At 36.6% G+C, this 20657-nt stretch overlaps 1 protein-coding gene across 5 annotated transcripts in view; it reads left to right on the top strand.

Annotated features, from left to right (window-relative positions):
* Window positions 1-20657, top strand: part of LOC105487812 (stromal interaction molecule 2) — a 167174-nt gene that overhangs the window by 43363 nt on the left and 103154 nt on the right. For all 5 annotated transcript variants that reach the window (XR_011621409.1, XM_011751422.2, XM_011751421.2 and 2 more), the window contains exon 2: window positions 15173-15303. Coding sequence is in view for 4 of the 5 variants with exons in the window: in XM_011751422.2 (XP_011749724.1) it covers window positions 15173-15303 (131 nt within the window). In the remaining variant the exon portion in view is untranslated. The remainder of the gene's footprint in view (window positions 1-15172; window positions 15304-20657) is intronic.

Genomic DNA, 20657 nt, shown 5'->3' with positions numbered 1-20657 from the left:
GCACAATAACATGAGAAATGAGATTGTCCATTGGATTTAGTAATGCTGAGGTTTTAGGTGATCCTGACCAGGCCAGTTTTGTTGGAGTGGTGAGAGCAGAGGCCTGACTGGAGTGGATTTTAAGAGAGAAAGGGGGGAGAAAAATTGGAGACAGTCAGTGGGAATGTTCTTAAGATTTTCTGCAAAGAGAAGAAAGAAATGGAGAAGTAGTGAAGTGGGATTGAGAGTGTTTTGCATTTTTTTTTTTTCAAAGAATAGGAGCAAAAGCCCAGCATGTTGATATGCCAATGGCAAAAATTCACTGTGAGAAAAATGTAAAGGATGAATTAATTCCTGGAGCGCTGCCCTTGAGGGGCTAAGAGATTTAGTTTACAAGTGTAGGGATTGGCATTATGTAGAAACTTGGATAATTTATCTGTGTCAGTGGGCAGAGATACAGTTTGAAAGTATAGACAATGGAAGGTGGTTGAGTGGGTTGTGGGAGTTTATGGAAGTTCTCTTTAAATAGCTTCATGAAAAATATTTTCTTTCAGTGAAGTATAGGAAGCAAAGTCTTCACTGTGAATAAGGACAGGAAGGAGGCATTGGAGTTGAGGATCCAGAAGGTATGAAGTAGAGTGGGAGAGTGAATAGACCCGGGAGTTATGGTATGTTTGACTGGCAGCATTAAGGGTGCAGTTGCGGCCTGTGGTTATTTATTTAAAGCATCATGATTAGCCGTATTGAGATACAGAGTAGTTGAAGAATTAGATTTAATCAGGTTATGGCTTTGCTAACCAAGTATGATGAAATAAGAGAAGGGCAAGGAAGTCGAGGGTGTTTGTAGGGGAGTAATTATGAGTGGCCATGGGTTAAGCTGTGAAAGGAAGCAAGAGAGGACATCAAAGGGTAAGGGACAGAAATCTATGCAAGAGATGTTGGTGGCTTAGAAAAGGGTAGAGTCTGGATAATATTTTGAAGATAGAGCCAGATTTCCTGAAGTTGGATGGATGTATGTGAGAACAATAATCAAGAAAGATTTTTTTGGTCTGAGCAATTTTAGGAATGGAGTTGCTGTCAACTAATGTGCTTAGTCCTTTCTTACAGTCTTGGTCATGTTTTATTGATTGTTGCTTATAAAAAGGGAAAATTTTGTAGCATAATTAACACAGAAAAATATAAATCAGCTACATCCGTGGCCATGTATTACATTTCTATACTGATTTATTTATTCAGTAAATACTTACTGAGTGCTATGTGCCGGGTAGTATTCTAGGTGGGAATGTAGTTGAACTGAACAGAACACATACATCAAAAACTTGCATTACTTTTAGTTCACACTGAGAAAATAGCATTTTGGAAAATGTATGAGATAAAAGGGATTACTGTATCTTATATTGTTCTTGTGTTTAACTGTTAATAACTGGTTTAGTTGGCAATTTATGTGTATGTATATATACACACACATATACACATAAATATATAGACATTAAAATATATATATATGGCCAGTTTTATGTCTTTAATCCAGAAACTTATGAAGTTATTTTTACGTCATTATTTTTTAAAAATTAAGATTATAGAATACTGTGCAGCCATAAAAAGAACAAGATCATGTCATTTGCAGCAACATGGGTAGAGCTGGAGGCTGTTATCCTAAGCGAACTAATGCAGACACAGGAAACCAAATACTGTATGTTCTCACTTATAAGTGGAAGCTAAACATTGAGTACACATGGACACAAAGAAGGGAACAATAGACAGTGGGTCAACTTGAGGGTGGAGGGTGGGAGGAAGGTGAAGACTGAAAAATCACCTATTGGATGCTTTGCTTATTACCTGGGTATTCTGCTAATCTGTACACCAAACCCCTGTGACCCACAGTTTAGCTGTGTAACAAACCTGCTGATGTATCCATGAACCCAAAATAAATTTTTTTTTTTTTTTAAAGCTATTGCAATGTTTCAGCAATAGGTGATACAATGATTGGGCTAGTGTGACCATAATGAAGATGCAGTGTCATCTCAAAAAAATTTAAGATATTAATAGTATATTCCAAAAAATGTAAAATGAAAGTAAATTTGAGGGCTAATGAATTGGAATTTATTTTATAGTTTATGGAACACATGAGAATATCTTTTTTTCTCTCCTAGCACGTGATACCTCATTTGAACTGGAAATGATATTTGTAGATTTATTGCCTGAGCAGTTTCCAAAGCTTAAAGGCACACTAAATGTAAGCAATTATGCTATTATTAAGAATATGCAGTGAAACCCCATCTCTACTAAAAATACAAAAAAATTAGCCGGTCGTGGTGGCAGGCGTCTGTAGTCCCAGCTCCTCAGGAGGCTGAGGCAGGAGAATGGCGTGAATCTGGGAGGCGGAGCTTGCAGTGAGCTGAGATTGTGCCACTGCACTCCAGCCTGGGCGACAGAATGAGACTCTGTCTCAAATAAATAAATAAATAAATAAATAAAAAGAATATGTAGAAAACATTGCAAGTGCTTTGGTGTAATTGGGGTATTTAATGAATGTCAGGCATTTGGGATAGTGGCTGAGTTGTTGGAGTAAGTGTGGATATCTTCCTAAGGAGAATTTTTTGAATAGGAAGGGCAATATTAACTTATATGCATATATTTTGATGTATTAATTCAATTATTTCATTGTTTTTAGTGTTATCTTCAGTAAAACTTGATGTTGAGAGAGAGTGAGTCCCTAAATCATTATCATGGAAGAGTTGAAGTAAATACTTAGAACTATATAGTGCTTAGAACATATAGTTAGAACTATATGGTGTGAAAAAATCATGTGAAAAAGGATAGGTAGAAAGAACCATAGTGAAGAATGAAGTTAGTGATCTTAAGAGTTAGCTGTCACTTCTCTCATAAACTATTAAACAGATACTTTGCCTGATTCAGCTTTTGCGTGAGGCTTTTTGCAGGCTGTTAACAAGTACTGAAGTCTCCATTTTCTCTCTCTTGCTTTTGGATGTCTTAAAGAGGCTATTAAAAAAAAGAACTTGGAAGATAGTTTCTTTAGCATTGAGAGACATAATTATGTTTTCTGCTTTGATGTTTTAATTATCAATGAAGATTTCAGTACACTTTGCAACTGTTCATTACTTTAGAGCCCTGTGTGTTGGAAGCTAAATTATCGTAACTTTAATATGGAAGGGTTTTTTAAGACTTCCCTCTACCCAAACAAAACAAAACAAAACAAAAACAAATAGAGACTTTCTATTTTTGGAGGTTTATTCATGAGAAAAGGGATTGGTTGGTTGTTTCTTTACATGTTGTATAAGCAGGTCCCAACTTAAAAATACTTAATTTACAAATATCACTGAACATCAAGTCCCTGGTCTGGCCTCATTTCCCTTGCTATGCCGTTGGCACAGTGCACATATGTCTGGTTCTCCCCTCTTCCCTTATGATTGTAGCATAGCTTTGTAAATCTGTTAGTTTGGAACAGTACATGGAAGGAGAATTACCCATTTTTGTAGCTGAGACCAAATTGGTGGGACTCTGCTTCTTAGTTGGAAATGTTTTCACTTAGAAACATTAAGAACTTTCTAAAATAATTGTTCAAAAAAAATCCAATAAACACATAGCAACACTTAAGTCTTAAATGAGCATTTCCTTTTTGAAAAAGAGTGCTTTGGAGGTTATACTTCTAGGAAGTGATAGCTTTAATGAACCTGCTTTTAGAGTTCCTGTTTTGGAATTTACTTTCAGGATATTCTTTTTTGGGTATTTTTAAAACTAGAAAACCTTTTTCTTGACAGGTTGTGAGATATAGGGAAAGATAGAGTTCTTTGGATTTGGACAGACCTGGGCTGAATTTCAGCAAAACAGTTAACCAGGTGTTTAACCTTGGGCAAATTACTTTTCCTATGAGAACCTTGGTTTAGTCATCATGAGAAGTGGTAGTCTGAGACTAACACGGCATTTGAATTAGATAATCAAGTAAAGCACCCAGTCATTTTGTTTGTTTGTTTGTTTGTTTGTTTTGAGACAGTGTCTTGCTGTCACCCAGCCTGGAGTGCAATGATGCGATCTCGGCTCACTGCAACCTCCACCTCTCAGGTTCAAGCGATTCTCCAGCCTCAGCCTCCCAAGTAGCTAGGATTACAGGCACATGCTACCATGCCCAGCTCATTTTTGTCTTTTTAGTAGAGACAGAGTTTCACCACGTTGACCAGGCTGATCTCGAACTCTTGACCTGAAGTGATCCACCCATCTCAGCCTCCCAACGTGTTGGGATTAGAGGCATGAGCCACTGCACCTGGCCACAGTCATTGTTATATGTAATACAGTAAATGCTCTATTTCTGCTTTTATCCTCTCTCTCTGTATTTTAGACTATATTTGGTTTTGGAATCTGTCAAAAGATTTAGAACAAAGTCTCATTTTCATTCTAAATGAAATAATGATATTTTTGGGCCAGGCATGGTGGCTCATGCCTGTAATCCTAGCACTTTGGGAAACTGAGGCACGAGGATTACTTGAGCCCAGGCATTTGAGGCTGCAGTGAGCTTTGATTGCACTGCTGTGCTTCAGCGTTGGCAACAGAGTGATACCTTGTCTCTTAGGAAAATAAAATATATTTTTGATAACTGTTAAGGTAACAGTAATATAATAAAAAGCTAGACTTAGATTTCAGGAGACTAAGCATTGAATTCCGACTGTGTCATTTATTAACTAATTACTGTAGGCACCTTGCTACTCTCTTTCCATGATAGTATTTAGTTATCTCTTGAGTTACAAATATATGCCATACTCTGTTAGGTGTTTTATACATAGATATGTCATGTAATTCTAACAATAGCCTTGCAAGGGTGCTATTATTTCAATTCTACAGGTAAGGAAATTAAGGCAAAGTCGTTATAACTTTCCCGAAGTTATATAGTAAGTGGCAGGGTGAGAATGAACTGAAAGTTATTTTTTTCTCTATAGAGTATTCAACCTTTCTCATCTGTAAAATTGTGGTACGTATTTTATTTTGCATGATTGTTGTTAAAGGTTCTTGTACTGAGAGGTTAAGTAAAACAGTGTATTGCACTTGAATCAGTGCCTGGAACTAACAACAATATTCTCTTTATTTCTGTAGTGTTGATATAGTTAAGATAGTATTAATCATCTTTGTTCACTGTAACTTGTGTGTGTTTGTAGCTTTTATTGTGGTAAAATATACATAACATAAAATAGATCATTTTAACCATTTTTAAGCGTACAATTCAGTAGCACCGTGTACATTCACAGTGTTGTGGTTGTAGCTTGGAATTACCATATTCTGCCCTCCAAAACAACACAAAATACATAGAAATAAGCAAAGCTCTTTCACTTCTCTGTCCTTATAACATTGTTAATGAAAATGTTAGTAGCATGGTCTCAAAAGGGCCAGTGCTGCCTGGAATCCTGGTTCTTGATTATTTTGGTCACTTTGGTTTCCCTTGTATAAGTCAATGAGATTTTTCTGATCTTTGGAGAGAAGTTGGGAATTCCTTCTGTGATTCTATATATGTGCACACCCAAATCTTTTGCTTAAGATATTTTTCATTACATTTTCAATAGCATCCCTGGAAACCAGGAGTCAAGAAATTTGCATGCACCTGGTTACTTTCTTTTTTTGTACATAGTCAACTGTTTTTAAGATATGACAGATACTACAATGTTACATACAGAAACATTACTGTTTTCTAGGAATTTATAGCATAAAACAGTGGAGAAAATTAGAAAACTGGCTGGCTGGGCATGGTGGCTCACACTTGTAATTCCAGCACTTTGGGTGGATCACTTATGGTCAGGAGTTCAAGAGCAGCCTAGCCAAACTTGGTGAAATCCCATCTCTATTAAAAATACAAAAATTATCTGAGCACGTTGGTGAGTGCCTGTAATTCCAGTTACATGGGAGACTGTGGCAGGAGAATTGCCTGAACCCCAGAGGCAGAGGTTGCAGTGACCTGAGATCATGCCCCTGCACTCTGGCCTGGGCGATGGAGTGAGACTCTGTCTCAAAAAACAAACAAACAAAAACCAAAAACAAAAAAACAAACTAAAATAAAAAAATTAGATAGCTGTCAGTGAATATAGAGATAAATACAGCTGTATGAATACACCTACTTGTTTATTTAGATATAGTGCGTTAGTAAATGAATTGCATATTAATAAGACAGCTGTTGAGGCAGAGGCATTGCCTTCTGGTTCCCACCTTTAGAAAGGCTCTGAGATTAGCAGGAATTTAGGTTGCTTGGTGGTGGCGTGGTGGGGTACAGATGGGGAAATATGTAGAAATGAAATAATCAGAATATAACTTTTTAAATGTCTCTGGAAAGTGGGAAGGGACCTAAGGAATTAAGTTTTGTATGATAGTCTGTTTAAAATATTTGGGGCTGGGTGCAGTGGCTCTCGCCTGTCATCCCAGCACTTTGAGACGCTGAGGTGGGCTGATCACCTGAGGTCAGGAGTTCGAGACCAGCCTGGCCAACATGGTGAAACCCCGTCTTCACTAAAAATACAAAAATGAGCCAGGTGTGGTGGTGGGTGCCTCTAGTCCCAGGTACTCAGGAGGCTGAGGCAGGAGAATCGCTTGAACCCAGGAGGTGGAGGTTGCAATGAGCCGGGAATGCGCCACTGCACTCCAGCCTGGGCAACAGTGTGAGACTGTTTCAAAATAAATAAATAAATAAAAATAAAATAAAATAAATGAAATAAAACATTTGAAAGGTATAGATGAAGTTAGCAATTATTTAGGGGAACTTTTAGCTAACAATCAGGGGAAACTATTTTTGCTAGGGTCCAGGTAAATTAGCAGGTACTTTTTATGAAAAGTGAGTGATTACAGAGATTCAGAGTTCTAAGAGGCAGCCATCAGTCAGAAGGCGTTTTCACCAAAGGTCTGTATTTTCTGTTCAGAATAGTACTTAAGCCATAATTATAGAACATCTGCAATGGTTTCTCAGCCTTCTGTTGGTAAGGTCTTTCTCCTTTAATTGTTGAACTTTTCAAAAGTTTGAGTAGGTATCAGAGATTCTGTAGAGTCCTTTGCCTGCATTTTTATAGCATTCCTGATATAGCATTTAGTATACCTAATCCAGTTACAACTTTCCCTTTCTCATTTGTTGTTCTGGCATGTAATATATGCTCTCAAAAAATGTTAGTATTTTTTGAATGCCTATCATCATGTAACAGGTAACATGTATAAAAGGCTGAAACTCATTTTTATCTTAAAAAATATGCAGCAACTTTTATTATTTATGCATTACTTTTTTTGGAGAAATAACCATTAGTCCTAGTATGTGCTAGGTGTTTGTAGTATGCTAGATACTGGAAATATAAGGGAATACTAGGAATATGGAATAGACTTTGCCCTAGAGAGGGTATCAGAAGAGAAGGAAGACATTACTCACTCTCCTTTTGAGTTTGAATCAGGTCTTTGGTATATTGAAAAATGACACCTGAAAATTTTCTAGAGAATTTACTCTGAAAATACTCATATTGAATATTAGAAGTACTGAAGTATTTCATTTGATAAATGCATGAGCGATTAGTGGAAGTACTAAATACAAACAATACTTATTTAAAAAGTTCTCTTAGTGGTAGTAATTAGGGAAATCCTAATCACGAGATTCACTAAATAGCTGCCAGCGTGGTAAGCCAAGTTCTTGGCGGCATGTGCTGTTAAACACGGCTAGCGGGCTGCAGTCCTTGGTTTGTGATTGAGTCACCTGGCTCCCCTTCTTAGTTGTTCTTTTCTACATGAAATTTGCTGACTTAAATAATATTTCAGGAGGGAACCTAGCTCTGAAGACTTCACTTTTTTCAGCTTGATTTCTTTCTTAAGCTCTTACTTTTTTAAGTTTCTGAACTGTATTGCCCCCATATATCGACTAGGATGACAAAGTATAGAATATGGCATATTTGTTCCTCTAGTGAAGGCAAAGGGAATAGCATTTGATGCAATTTGTATTTCTGTGTTTGGTGTGGCTCAGCCAGATAGGTGAAAATGTACCTTTGTTTTACCTAGGATGACTTTTAGGCCTGAAAATGCCAGTCATATTTGTCTGTTTTCTCTTAATATATTTAGTTCTCACTTCAGTATGATCTTTTCCTTCTATCCCCACTATCATTTCTGTAGTTTATATTTATTACTTCCTGCCTAGACTGTTGTGATAGGCATTCTTCGGTAGTAAACATATGCTGTAGATTAAATATGAAACTGACACATTCACCTTTGATTGCTGCTCCACCTGTCTTTTGCCAGTGTTTCTTCTTTCCACTGGGGAGTACTGTTGGTATAGCAGAAGACAGTTCTTTGTTGTGTGGGACTTGTCAGGCTTGGGCATGGCAGTTAACTCAGTATTCTTGCTCTCCACAACACCCCCACCATTGACCACCAGTAGCAGCTGAGAGTGGGTGAGTGAGCAGGGAGGAGGCCTTACCACTCTCAGTTGAGAACTAACCTGCTAGCCAGTCTGTGATTATTGTGGGTTCCAGAGCTCATCTTATTTCCTGTTTGTGTTTATTCTTGTTTTCCCTTTTTCTACTCCCAATTACCAAAATTCAGTTTCACTTTCATAAGGTCACTGAAAATGCAATTGCTTACATGTAAAAGTCAGGCAAATTATGTATTAGATTTGGTAACATACAATAGTAATTTACATATAAGATGTATAACAGTAGTAATTATATATAGCAATATAGTATACTACATATAGTAACTATACATTGTAATATTGTATAGTAATCAATAAAACAGGTTTTATTGCCGGGCGCGGTGGCTCACGCCTGTAATCCCAGCACTTTGGGAGGCCGAGGCGGGCGGATCACAAGGTCAGGAGATCGAGACCACAGTGAAACCCCGTCTCTACTAAAAATACAAAAAATTAGCCGGGCGCGGTTGTGGGTGCCTGTAGTCCCAGCTACTCGGGAGGCTGAGGCAGGAGAATGGCGTGAACCCGGGAGGCGGAGCTTGCAGTGAGCCGAGATCGCGCCACTGCACTCCAGCCTGGGCGACAGAGCGAGACTCCGTCTCAAAAAAAAAAAAAAAAAAAAACAGGTTTTATTTTTGACTTCATGGAGTTTTCACTTTATTACTAGAGTATAAGAGCCTTAAGGACTGACTGTCTTAAATATTTTAAAGTTTCCCCTTGGTTATTTTTGCATGGTATGTTGCATATTTTGTTCAATAAGTATTTAAACAATAATATTTGACAGTCAATAGAATTTACTTTAGGCCTGGGGAGTTCTGAATAGTTTTAAGCAGAATAGTAATGTTATTAGATTTCTATTAACTACTTAGGTTTAAATTCAGTGTTAAAAGGTGAGTTTTGTTAATTTCTCCAGCCTGCTTTTCTAATCAGCCAAATTATTTCTTGGAAAGTTTTTTTCTTTCAAACATTTTGGAAATCCAATTAGGTAAGTAATTTAGTAAACAGATATATTTATATTGAAAGTCCAGTTAGGTAAGTAATTTAGTAAACAAATGTATTTTGAGCACTTATGGTGTGCCAATGCTGGTGTAGGCACTGGGCAAAGAGGAATGATCAGAACAAAGCCTGTGATCTCGTGGTTGCATTATGGTGGGAGAGTTAGTTAGCAAATGAATCAGCTCATATACTGTCCTGTGGTAAAGCACTATTAAGAAAAACAAGTAGAGTGAAGGAGAAGGCTATTTTAGATAAGGAAATAAGATGGCCTCTGAGGAGGATCATTTAAGTTGGAATGAAAGGAGTTAACCAACCATGGATATATCTGGGAGAAAGAGCTTTGCACATGGAGGAAACTGCAAGTTAGGGCTTTTAGTGAATAATTTATTAACTTTTTTTCTCCTTTAGGATAATCTGTAGATCCCTCCATAATCTGGCCTTCGCTTATACTTTTTTCTGTTAATTATCTAATTAAATGGGAATAATGCCTACTTTGTAGGCAAAGTGAAATGTGTAACACTTAATTTTTATATATGTATATTTTATGCAATATAAATACAAGGATGCTCCATATTGATAGTTATTATCACTATAACTTTTGTTATATAATAATCATTAACTTATGTTCTTGCCTATACCTGTCTTCCTAGAGAACACTTGCTCATCTTTCAAGGATCAATGTAAATGTCACTTTCTCTTTGAAGCCTTTCTTGCTGTGCAAGTAGACATGACTATTCCCTTAGTTTTGCCACCATTGTGTGTTTGTGTATCTGTCATTGCATCTGCCATCTTTAATTTCATTTATTTTTACCTGGGTACACAAAAGGTACCCTAGACTCTGCCATTTAGATATTTGCTACATAAATGAATTGTATTTAGAAGCTAATTCATTTGGCTTCTAATATTTACATATACTTAACCATTTGACAAATATGTCACTGTGGTAGATACTGAGAATAAAAAATACAATGCATGTTCTCAATCAAGTTTATGTTATGATACAATAGTTAAGTTTATGTTATGATACAAAAGTTATGATACAATATAATATACTTAATATAATGGTTTGTTCAAGGGGAGTGTGAATTGGAGATAGATTATCTAAAGGAAAAGTAAGGCAGGACATATAGATCTGTATTCTAGATTGTGAGTAGTATTCCACAAGTGTCTGATGATCTCCTTCCACGGGGCACATTTATGCTTCTTGGTGCAGTGAGCTTCTCAGCCAGGTCCTGGCAATATCTATGATAGCGATACTTAATTCTCTGATGCTGGTGACACTGACCCATTTATGTTCGTTATACTGACACTTGGACATGGATTTGGAGTTGTGAATACTTAGAATCCCAGTTGTTATTTCTAGTAGTGTGATCTTAAGCAAGTTACTCATGAGTCTTATATCCTCATCTGGAAAATAGAGATATTATCTGCCCCATACAGGGTTGCAGGGAATAAATTATGAAGATAAAATAGTATTGGTTTCTAAAATGTAGTAGATAATTTTCTTCCTTTTTTATTTTTTATTTATATATATTTTTTGAGACGGAGTCTCACTCTGTTACCAAGGGTGGAGTGCAGTGGCATGATCTTGGCTGACTGCAACCTCTGCCTCCCAAGTTCAAACAATTCTCCTGCCTCAGCCTCCCAAGTAGCTGGGACTACAGGAGCGTGCCACTATGCCCGGCTAATTTTTGTATTTTTCATAGAGATGGAGTTTCGCCATGTCGTCCAGGCTGGTCACGAACTCCTGATCTCAGGTGATCCGCCTGCCTCAGCTTCCCAAAGTGCTGGGATTACAGGCCTGAGCCACTGTGCCCAGCCTGTAGTAGATATTTCTTAATGGATGAAATAACTTTAATTCATTTTACTTTATTTCTGTAGAACCATACTGAGCATTTGGCTCTAGTTACAGGAAAACAAGGTGGAATTTAATAATGGTGTTGATAACTGACTTGGGTTAGGTCTCATTCTGTTGCAACTGGTTCCTTTTCCCTCAGTGCAAAGTGCTGCTGTTAACAATATAATATATTAGCATATAATACTCAAAAGCTATATCACACCATGTTGCATTTAACACAAGGTAAGGGCACTGAGGGGAGAACATTTGTCTTAGTTGTTGCCTTGTGTGCCCAGCACCAAGCACAGAGCCTGACATATTATAGGCTCTCCATTTCATGTTTAAATTAGTGAGTGAATTCTCTTTAGATGAGGAAGATGTACTAGTATGGAGTACCTGATGTGCACTGGGGCATTTGGGGTAGCTAAAGAAAGTATCTAAAATATAAGCAAAGGAGAACAATATTAGTAGCAGTTGCCTTTGAAACCATTATAATTTTAGGCACAAACCTTTTTTAGCAAGTTGAGTATTTTAAAATAAATATAGGCCAGCTAATTTGAGTTAAAATGATCACATGTGCTGAATTAACCTAGAAGGTAAACAACTAAAAACGAAAAGAGACATTAGAACAGGTAATACGAGTTCAGAATTCACAGTTACTCTAAATTAGATTTGTAATAGCCTTGAGTCATACTTTAAAGGAAATAAAATTTCATGTGAAGAAATGGATCACTGTTGCCATAACTTCAACTCCTGTCTTTCCTCTGCTGCTCCAATTTGGCAAAACACCAAACCCTAGAGTGGTCTCATCATCTACCGTTTCTGTTCCTTAGAGGCATGGTCTGTTGAGTGCTGCCAGGCTGACTGTCAGCTGTGTCTCTCAGTCTTGCCACCATCCTATTCCACTGTCACCAGAGGGATCTGGTGAATTGCCATCATCCCATTCTATTGTCACCAGAGTTATCAGATTTTAAATGAATCTGATTGTGTTATTCCCCTCCTTGAAATCCATTAATAGCTTCTCAGTGTTTTTAGGGAAAAAATCCAAATATCCTAGTATGAAAAACAGAGATTTTGGAGATCTGGCCTTTTAGCATCTCTACCTGATCTTCTGTTTTCTGTATGTTGGTATCTGTGTACTACAGACATGTTAAACCACTTACATTTTTCTGAATGTTTTATGTTTTTTTCTCTTTTATGTCACTGAACGTATGATGCTGCTTCTAGGCGTGCTGTTTTCTCAAGGTCATCAACTACAGATGATTTAAAATTCTTCAAGTTTACCTCTAGAAAACTTTTACCTAACATAATATATTGTAGGAGTCTACATGTCTTCCTTCTCACTAAACTGTGAGCTTTTTTGAATATGGATACTCTCCTATCTCTCTAATTCCTAATGCCTTGCACAGGATAGAAGCCTAGAAGTTTGTGATTTAGTTAATAAATGAAGTAACAGAATTTATCAGAGGGTTAAAATATGTTCATCTAAAATGGGTATTATGAGAGGTGGAGAAACATGGTCCCTGCCCTGTTCATAATCTTAGCTGTATGGACAAAAATGACACATAAGGCAATTAAAGCTTAATCAAGTACAGCATTAAGTGAGGACTTAGGTAGAATGATTAGAAAATGAAGATATAATGGAAAATTTCAAATCCCTTAACATTTCATATCTGCTTTTCATTTTCTTCTTAAATGTTTATCACTACTAACATGCCTATACCTTTTACTTATTTATCTTGTTAGGTTCATAGTCCTCAGTAAAATATACGTTTTGTGAAGATTTTTGTCTGTTTTGTTCACCGTGCTATTTCTGGTGCCTGACATGTGGTAGGTGCTCATTAGATAGTTGTTGAGTGGATTGAATGGAGTGCAGAGAAGGAAGTGATCACTAGGAAATAGTGTTTATGAAAGACTTCATGGAGAAGTAGTAACATCTTGAAGTAGACTTGAGAGAGTATTTTAGTAGATTAGCTAGTGTTTATGAAATATGCCTATTTGAGTGAATAATTACCAATTTTATTTTCATATGACTTTTTCAAGTCATATTGCTCCTAATTTAAAGCTTCCTATGGTTAAACAGTCCTCACTGTTGACTCCTGTTAGAGACTTTCACAACAGTAACCTATTTAATCAGAGTAAGAGATGCTGGCCCTTTCCTTATAAACCAGTTGCAATGAACACCTTCACCTTTTTTTTTTTTTTGCAAATTAATCTGTGTGTAAAAAATAGGTCTGCTGGAGGCAATTACATATTGTGTACAGATCTTTACACTATATGTCGTTTTGGTACCTGAGATCTTATCTTCCATTTTGTATCTTTTAAATAATTGCAAATAAATTCAAACTTATGGACATATCAGGGTCTTGATTGTTTTGTGAATTAGGGATCATAATTTACCATTATGCTTCTAAGTTCTTGGATTTTAGCAAATCTTAACTGGTGTTTTAAATATTTGTATGTACACATATTCATATATCACACAGAACTTATACTTGCATTTCCTACTTTTATAGTTTCCTTTCTCTTCTGTTTACTTCCCTTCCAAGACTAAAGAAATTAAAATTAGATTTTGAATTAAAACTATTAAAAATGTTAAATCACCGAAATATTTTTTTCAGCTGTAATTGGAACATGTTAGGTAATGTCAGTTTGAATTTTTTTTCTTAGAAAATAAAATTATCTGTGGGCCTCAAATATTGGCTTCTCTTCTCCCAGCTTTTTTCCCTCTAAGCACAGAATTAGATATTCTTAGGCCCTTGTAGCTGCAATAGATCTTAGTAAGCATCTCTACTTGCTTTATTTTAGGGATGAGGCAACTAAGACACAAGGACAAGTGATTTGTCCACAATTAACTGATGACAGGTAATTGATAGTAGGGCCAGATGATAGACTAACTATTGATGAGATAACTAAGCTGTGGCTAACCCTTCTCTTATGCTAACCACTTTCAACTTTAAGGCCGTACTACTTCTGGAAATATATGTGGTTCTGATGACATTTTAAAGGAATATTATTGTAGTGACTTAGTAGAAGAGAAGTAAGTTCCTAGAATTTTGTCAGTCCACCAGTCAGCCAGATTGGGTGTAAGTGAAGCTTTGGCAATACTTTCTCATTTTGGTGTATAGGTGGTTTGCTAGTTATGTGCACAGGAAGTAATTTCCAGCAGTCTGATTTTAAGCCATTGAAAAATGTTTCATGCTTTCCAACTTAATTTTTGACAACCCGAATGTGAGGATTCACATATACTCCATAGGGAAAGGGTTGACCAGTAAGTGTATATTAAAGATAACATGAAGAACAAGAGTTTTAAAAATCTGGTTAGTCTTTTTCTTTTGTTTGTTGTTGTTGTAGTTGAACCTAGGAACGTATGTATTTTGAAAAAAGCTATATGGGTAGACTGTTAGATTATCTTAAATAGAAAAATGAAAACAAAAGGGTCATGTGACTATTCTACATTTCCATTCCTTTTTTTTTGGTGATATTTTCTAGGACTCATTTTGATTAAACTGGATTGTGCAAAAATAGCACTTTGTATTCTGTGATTTTTAGTGTTTCTTGTTTTTTTAATGGAGGGAGAGCATCTGTTTTTTTGGTGGGGGGAATGATTAGTAAATCATGATTAGTAAATATTCAGGTTGGATAAGAAGAAATGGTTAAAGATGTAGAGATTTTAGATAACCTGAAGTGAGTACTGGCATAACTCCTGGTTGTAGTTGCCTAATGTTAATTAAATTGGATTATTTATTTTTAGTCAGTTGTGTTCATATATTATACTTTTGATGTGAAGAATATTCTGCTAGACGTTTTGAAGTCTCTTAGTTTAACTTAGTCTGAAGTTTAGTTCTGTTGGTTTTCTTTTAAATTATACTCTCAACTATAGCCTTTGTTTTGGCATGTCAAGTTAGTAATTGCCCTTTGTTCTCTTTCAGATCCTTGCATGTCACTGAGTCCACCATGCTTTACAGAAGAAGACAGATTTAGTCTGGAAGCTCTTCAAACAATACATAAACAAATGGATGATGACAAAGATGGTGGAATTGAAGTAGAGGAAAGTGATGAAGTAGGTGGAAAAACGTTTTGCCTGCTATTGTCTTACAACAGAATGACTGTATTTCTGTTTCTAGTCTTCAATTTTCTCTTTCCTCATGTGGCTCATTGCGTTTTTCTTCAACATCTTTAGTTTTTCTTTTTACATGTTAATTTTACCCTTTATAAACATTTACATGATTTTTCTGTTTTTCTCCCCATTTGGATATAAGTCTACCCAGTTTTATAAAAATTTTCAGTCTCATGTTATTGTATTTCTCAAATATGTATCCTATTCTGACTGTATTTTTATCTATTGTTGCTTTACAAACCACTCCAAATGTAGTGGCTTAAAATGAAAACAGTTTATTATTTCTCCTGATTCTGTGGGATCACTGGGCTGAGCTGGGCAGTTTTTCTGTTCCCTTAGATATGGGCTGAGGTCACTATGGAAGTTGCATTCTCTTGGGAGCTCTGTTGGGGCTGGAGTATCTAAGACAGCCTCTTATTCTGCATAATCTCTTTCTATGTTACCTCTCATCATTCAGGAGCCTAGCCCAAACTTTATTACAGCATGCAGCTAGTGTCCTAAGAAGGCAAGTTTCCATGTGCAAGTGTTTATCATGCCTCTGCTTGCCAATTGTTGCTAATATATTGGCCAAAACAAGTCATTTGGCTAAGCTCAGAGTCTGTGTGAAAGAAGATTCTACAAAGATGTAGATAACCAGGAAATGTGATTCATTGGAGACCACCAAGGTGGTAATTTACTGTACCTACTGTCTTTAGTTTTTCAGCATTCCCATTTCCCCTACTGGTCTGGTTTCTGCCTTAGTTTCTCCCTAAAAGTTGTCTTCTTTGAGTGTTGTCTCATTCTAACCAAATGCCCTGGTCGTTTTTCAGGTCTCTTCAGTCCCTTTGTTGGATTTGTCACTGTTGAATTGCTTCTCTTTCAGATTATATAATACTAAATTACATTATTTTCTACATTATTATCTTGTGATATAACAGTGACAGTCTCTAGTAACATTGTTATCTAACGGAGACATTCTCTAAAGATCAGTTCTTGGCTTGCTATACAAAACGTTTATCTGAGAATGACCATCCATTTTCAGTTGTCCCGATTCCTCTATCTCTAAGCCAGTACAGATTCCTGACCTTTTGCTTTCTGCCTGTTTTTAGAGGGCTCTTACTGTTGCTTTAAGGTTAGTATGTGTAAAACAAAATCCCAGTTTTGCTGTTTTAATCTCTCATTGTTCAGTTGCACCTCTGGACCTATTTCTCGATTCTTCTTCTGAAGTAGATGTTGGCAGACTTTTTCTGTAAAGGGCCAAAATATGGGTTGAAATGTGTTCTCTAAAAACATATGTTGAAGTCCTAAACCCCAGCACCTCAGAATGTGACCTTATTTAGAAATAGGGTCATTGCAGATGTAGTTAAGATAAAGTCATACTGGAGTTGGGTGGGCCCTTAATTCGATATGACTGGTGCTCTGCTAAGAGAGGAGAACACCATGTGGATTCACAGAACAGGAGAGAAAATGACCCTGTGACAGCAGAGGCAGAGATTAGCTTTATACAACTGCACATCAAGGAATGCTAAGGATTGCTGCCAACACCAAAGCTAAAAGAAAGGCATGGAACAGCTTCTCCCCTATAGCCTTTGAGAGAGCATGATTCTGTGGACACTCTGATTTTGAACTTCTTTCTAACCTGCAGATCTGTAAGAGAATAAATTTCTATTGTTGTAAGCCATCCAATTTATGGTACTTTATTATGGCAATCCTATAATGAATGGAAACGAATATAGGCCAGTTAGCAAATTATTTAGCTTTAGTGGGCCATGTAGTTGCTGTTGTAACTATTCAGCTCTGCCACTATAGTGTGAAGCAGCCATAGACAGTACAAGAACTAATGGGCATAGCTGTTTTCCAATAAAACTTTATTTGCAAAAACAGGCAGCCATATTTGGCTGCATGCTGTAGTTTGCCAACCCTGTTGTAAATTAAGCTCTTGTGTTCTTAAAATATGTTCCTTTTTCTTCCTTTCCCCACTACCTCTTATCTATTCTAGTTATTTGCTTGTTCTGTTCTAATCTAGCTGTTTGTTTTCTTGTGTCTAGATTACTGTCTCTAAGTTTTTCCTTTCTAATCCGTCATGATTATCACTTTGAGAGCATGATAGCTAAGAAACATAGTGATTCCTAATTGCTTATTAGATCGGATATTAAATCTTCAGTCTTATATTTAATGTCTCTGCATCAGTTGATTTCTGCTATTTATTGTGATTAAAATCATTCTGATTAGAGCTTAGTCAGTACCAGTGATACCAAAATCATTACTTTTGGTTCAAAGTAGACCAATTTATTTATTTCTAGAACTGCAGACTATATAATTCTATCTTACATAGCTTCCAACTTAAAAAGTATTTGAAGTATATATTCTGTTGGACATAAGGAAGACTGAGTGAGGTAAAATTGATGGATTATTAAGAGTTTTACCATTACTGGAAAACAACGTAAACTAGTTGTCATTTATTGTGGGCCGTTTTATTATATTGAGTGGATAATTCATTCTCTCAACATCATTATCATTACTCCTTTTCTCTCTTTATATTTTTATAAAATAGAGGTAATTTATAGAGGTAAATTACCTTTATTTATAGAGGTAATTTATTCTCTAAGCCAAAGAGATTTTCTTAAATTATTTTGTACATTTTCTTTTTCTTTTTTTCTTCCTTTCTTTATTTTTTTTTATTATACTTTAAGTTCTAGGGTACATGTGCATAACGTGCAGGTTTGTTACATATGTATACTTGTGCCATGTTGGTGTGCTGCACCGATCAACTCGTCAGCACCCATCAACTCGTCATTTACATCAGGTATAACTCCCAATGCAATCCCTTCCCCCTCCCCCCTCCCCGTGATAGGCCCTGGTGTGTGATGTTCCCCTTCCCAAGTCCAAGTGATCTCATTGTTCAATTCCCACCTATGAGTGAGAACATGCGGTGTTTGGTTTTCTGTTCTTGCGATAGTTTGCTGAGAATGATGGTTTCCAGCTGCATCCATGTCCCTACAAAGGACACAAACTCATCCTTTTTTATGGCTGCATAGTATTCCATGGTGTGTATGTGCCACATTTTCTTAATCCAGTCTGTCACTGATGGACATTTGGGTTGATTCCAAGTCTTTGCTATTGTGAATAGTGCTGCAATAAACATACGTGTGCATGTGTCTTTATAGCAGCATAATTTATAATCCTTTGGGTATATACCTAGTAATGGGATGGCTGGGTCATATGGTACTTCTAGTTCTAGATCCTTGAGGAATCATCATACTGTTTTCCATAATGGTTGAACTAGTTTACAATCCCACTAACAGTGTAAAAGTGTTCCTATTTCTCCACATCCTCTCCAGCACCTGTTGTTTCCTGACTTTTTAATGATCGCCATTCTAACTGGTGTGTGATGGTATCTCATTGTGGTTTTGATTTGCATTTCTCTGATGGCCATTGATGATGAGCATTTTTTCATGTGTCTGTTGGCTGTATGAATGTCCTCTTTTGAGAAATGTCTATTCATATCCTTTGCCCACTTTTTGATGGGGTTGTTTGTTTTTTTCTTGTAAATTTGTTTGAGTTCTTTGTAGGTTCTGGATATTAGCCCTTTGTCTGATGAGTAGATTGCAAAAATTTTCTCCCATTCTGTAGGTTGCCTGTTCACTCTGATGGTAGTTTCTTTTGCTGTGCAGAAGCTCTTTAGTTTAATGAGATCCCATTTGTCAATTTTGGCTTTTGTTGCCCTTGCTTTTGGTGTTTTAGACATGAAGTCCTTGCCCATGCCTATGTCCTGAATGGTATTACCTAGGTTTTCTTCTAGGGTTTTTATGGTATTAGGTCTAACATTTAAGTCTCTAATCCCTCTTGAATTAATTTTCGTATAAGGAGTGAGGAAAGGATCCAGTTTCAGCTTTCTACTTCTGGCTAGCCAATTATCCCAGCACCATTTATTAAATAGGGAATCCTTTCCCCATTTCTTGTTTTTCTCAGGTTTATCAAAGATCAGATGGCTGTAGATGTGTGGTATTATTTCTGAGGACTCTGTTCTGTTCCATTGGTCTATATCTCTGTTTTGGTACCAGTACCATGCTGTTTTGGTTACTGTAGCCTTGTAGTATAGTTTGAAGTCAGGTAGCGTGATGCCTCCAGCTTTGTTCTTTTGACTTAGGATTGTCTTGGAGATGCGGGCTCTTTTTTGGTTCCATATGAACATTACAGCAGTTTTTTCATTTCTTAGACATTTACAATATGACAGGATTAGCTTTGTCAAACAAATTCCATGCCAACTCTGAGCGTATACAGTGTTAAATAAATGAATACTCTATGCAGTTTTAGGTTTTAACCCAAAAACTGAGCCTCTTCAGTTTCAATGACTTGCTAAAATGGCTCACAGAATACAACTCAGGAACATCCGAATAGAAGAAATGCATAGGACAGGGTATGGGGGCTTGTGCACTCAGAGCTTCCATGTCTTCATTCCACCCTCCCTGCACCTTGATATGCTCACCAGCCTGGAAGCTCTTAGAATCCTGAATCTTGTAACAGAGTTTTTGTAGAGCTCAGTTTTCCTGGAGGTCAGTGGGTGGGACTTAAAGTTACAACCCTCTAATTACTTGGTCTTTCTAGTAGCCAGCTTTAACCTGAAGCTATTTAGGGCCCCATCCTAAATCACTTTTGTTAGCATAAACTCAGGTTGGTGGATGGGGCAATAGTGAATAACAAAAGACTCACCTGTCAGGAAATTTCCAGGGTTTTAGGATATCTGTGCCTGGAACCTAGGACAAAGACCAAATATGTTTCTCATTATATACATTATATATTAACATATTATTAATATAATAAAATATTATATAAATATATACTATGTAATTATAAAATCTATGATAAATATATAAATAAATTATGTATTAATATGTCTGTTTGGTGCTGCTATAGCAGGGTGCTATAGATTGGGTAATTTATAGTGAACAGAGATGTATTGACTCACAGTTGCGGAAGTTGGGAAGTCCAACATCAAGGTGCTGGCAGGTTTGGTGATTCTGATTTCAAGATGACTCCTTGAATGCTGCGTTCCCTGGAGGGAAGACTGTTTTCTCTTTATGGTGTGGAAGCAGAAGGGCCAAGAGGCAAAAGGTGTCTAGCTTGCCCTTTTATAAGGGCATTAATTCCTCTCCTGAGGGTTGAGCCCTTATGGCCCTATTACCTCCCAAAACCTCCCTGTTTACCTATTACTTCCTAACACTGCCACAATGGCAAATTTCAATATGAGTTTTGGAGGGGAAAAACATTCAAATTATAACACACCACAATTACAAAAATATTTAAATATGAAAAAT

This window comes from Macaca nemestrina, chromosome 3 (genome assembly GCF_043159975.1).
Source record: "Macaca nemestrina isolate mMacNem1 chromosome 3, mMacNem.hap1, whole genome shotgun sequence".
NCBI lineage: Eukaryota > Metazoa > Chordata > Mammalia > Primates > Cercopithecidae > Macaca > Macaca nemestrina.
The sequence above is the reverse complement of the archived record's forward strand: the minus strand, read 5'-3'. Positions and strand labels throughout refer to the sequence as shown.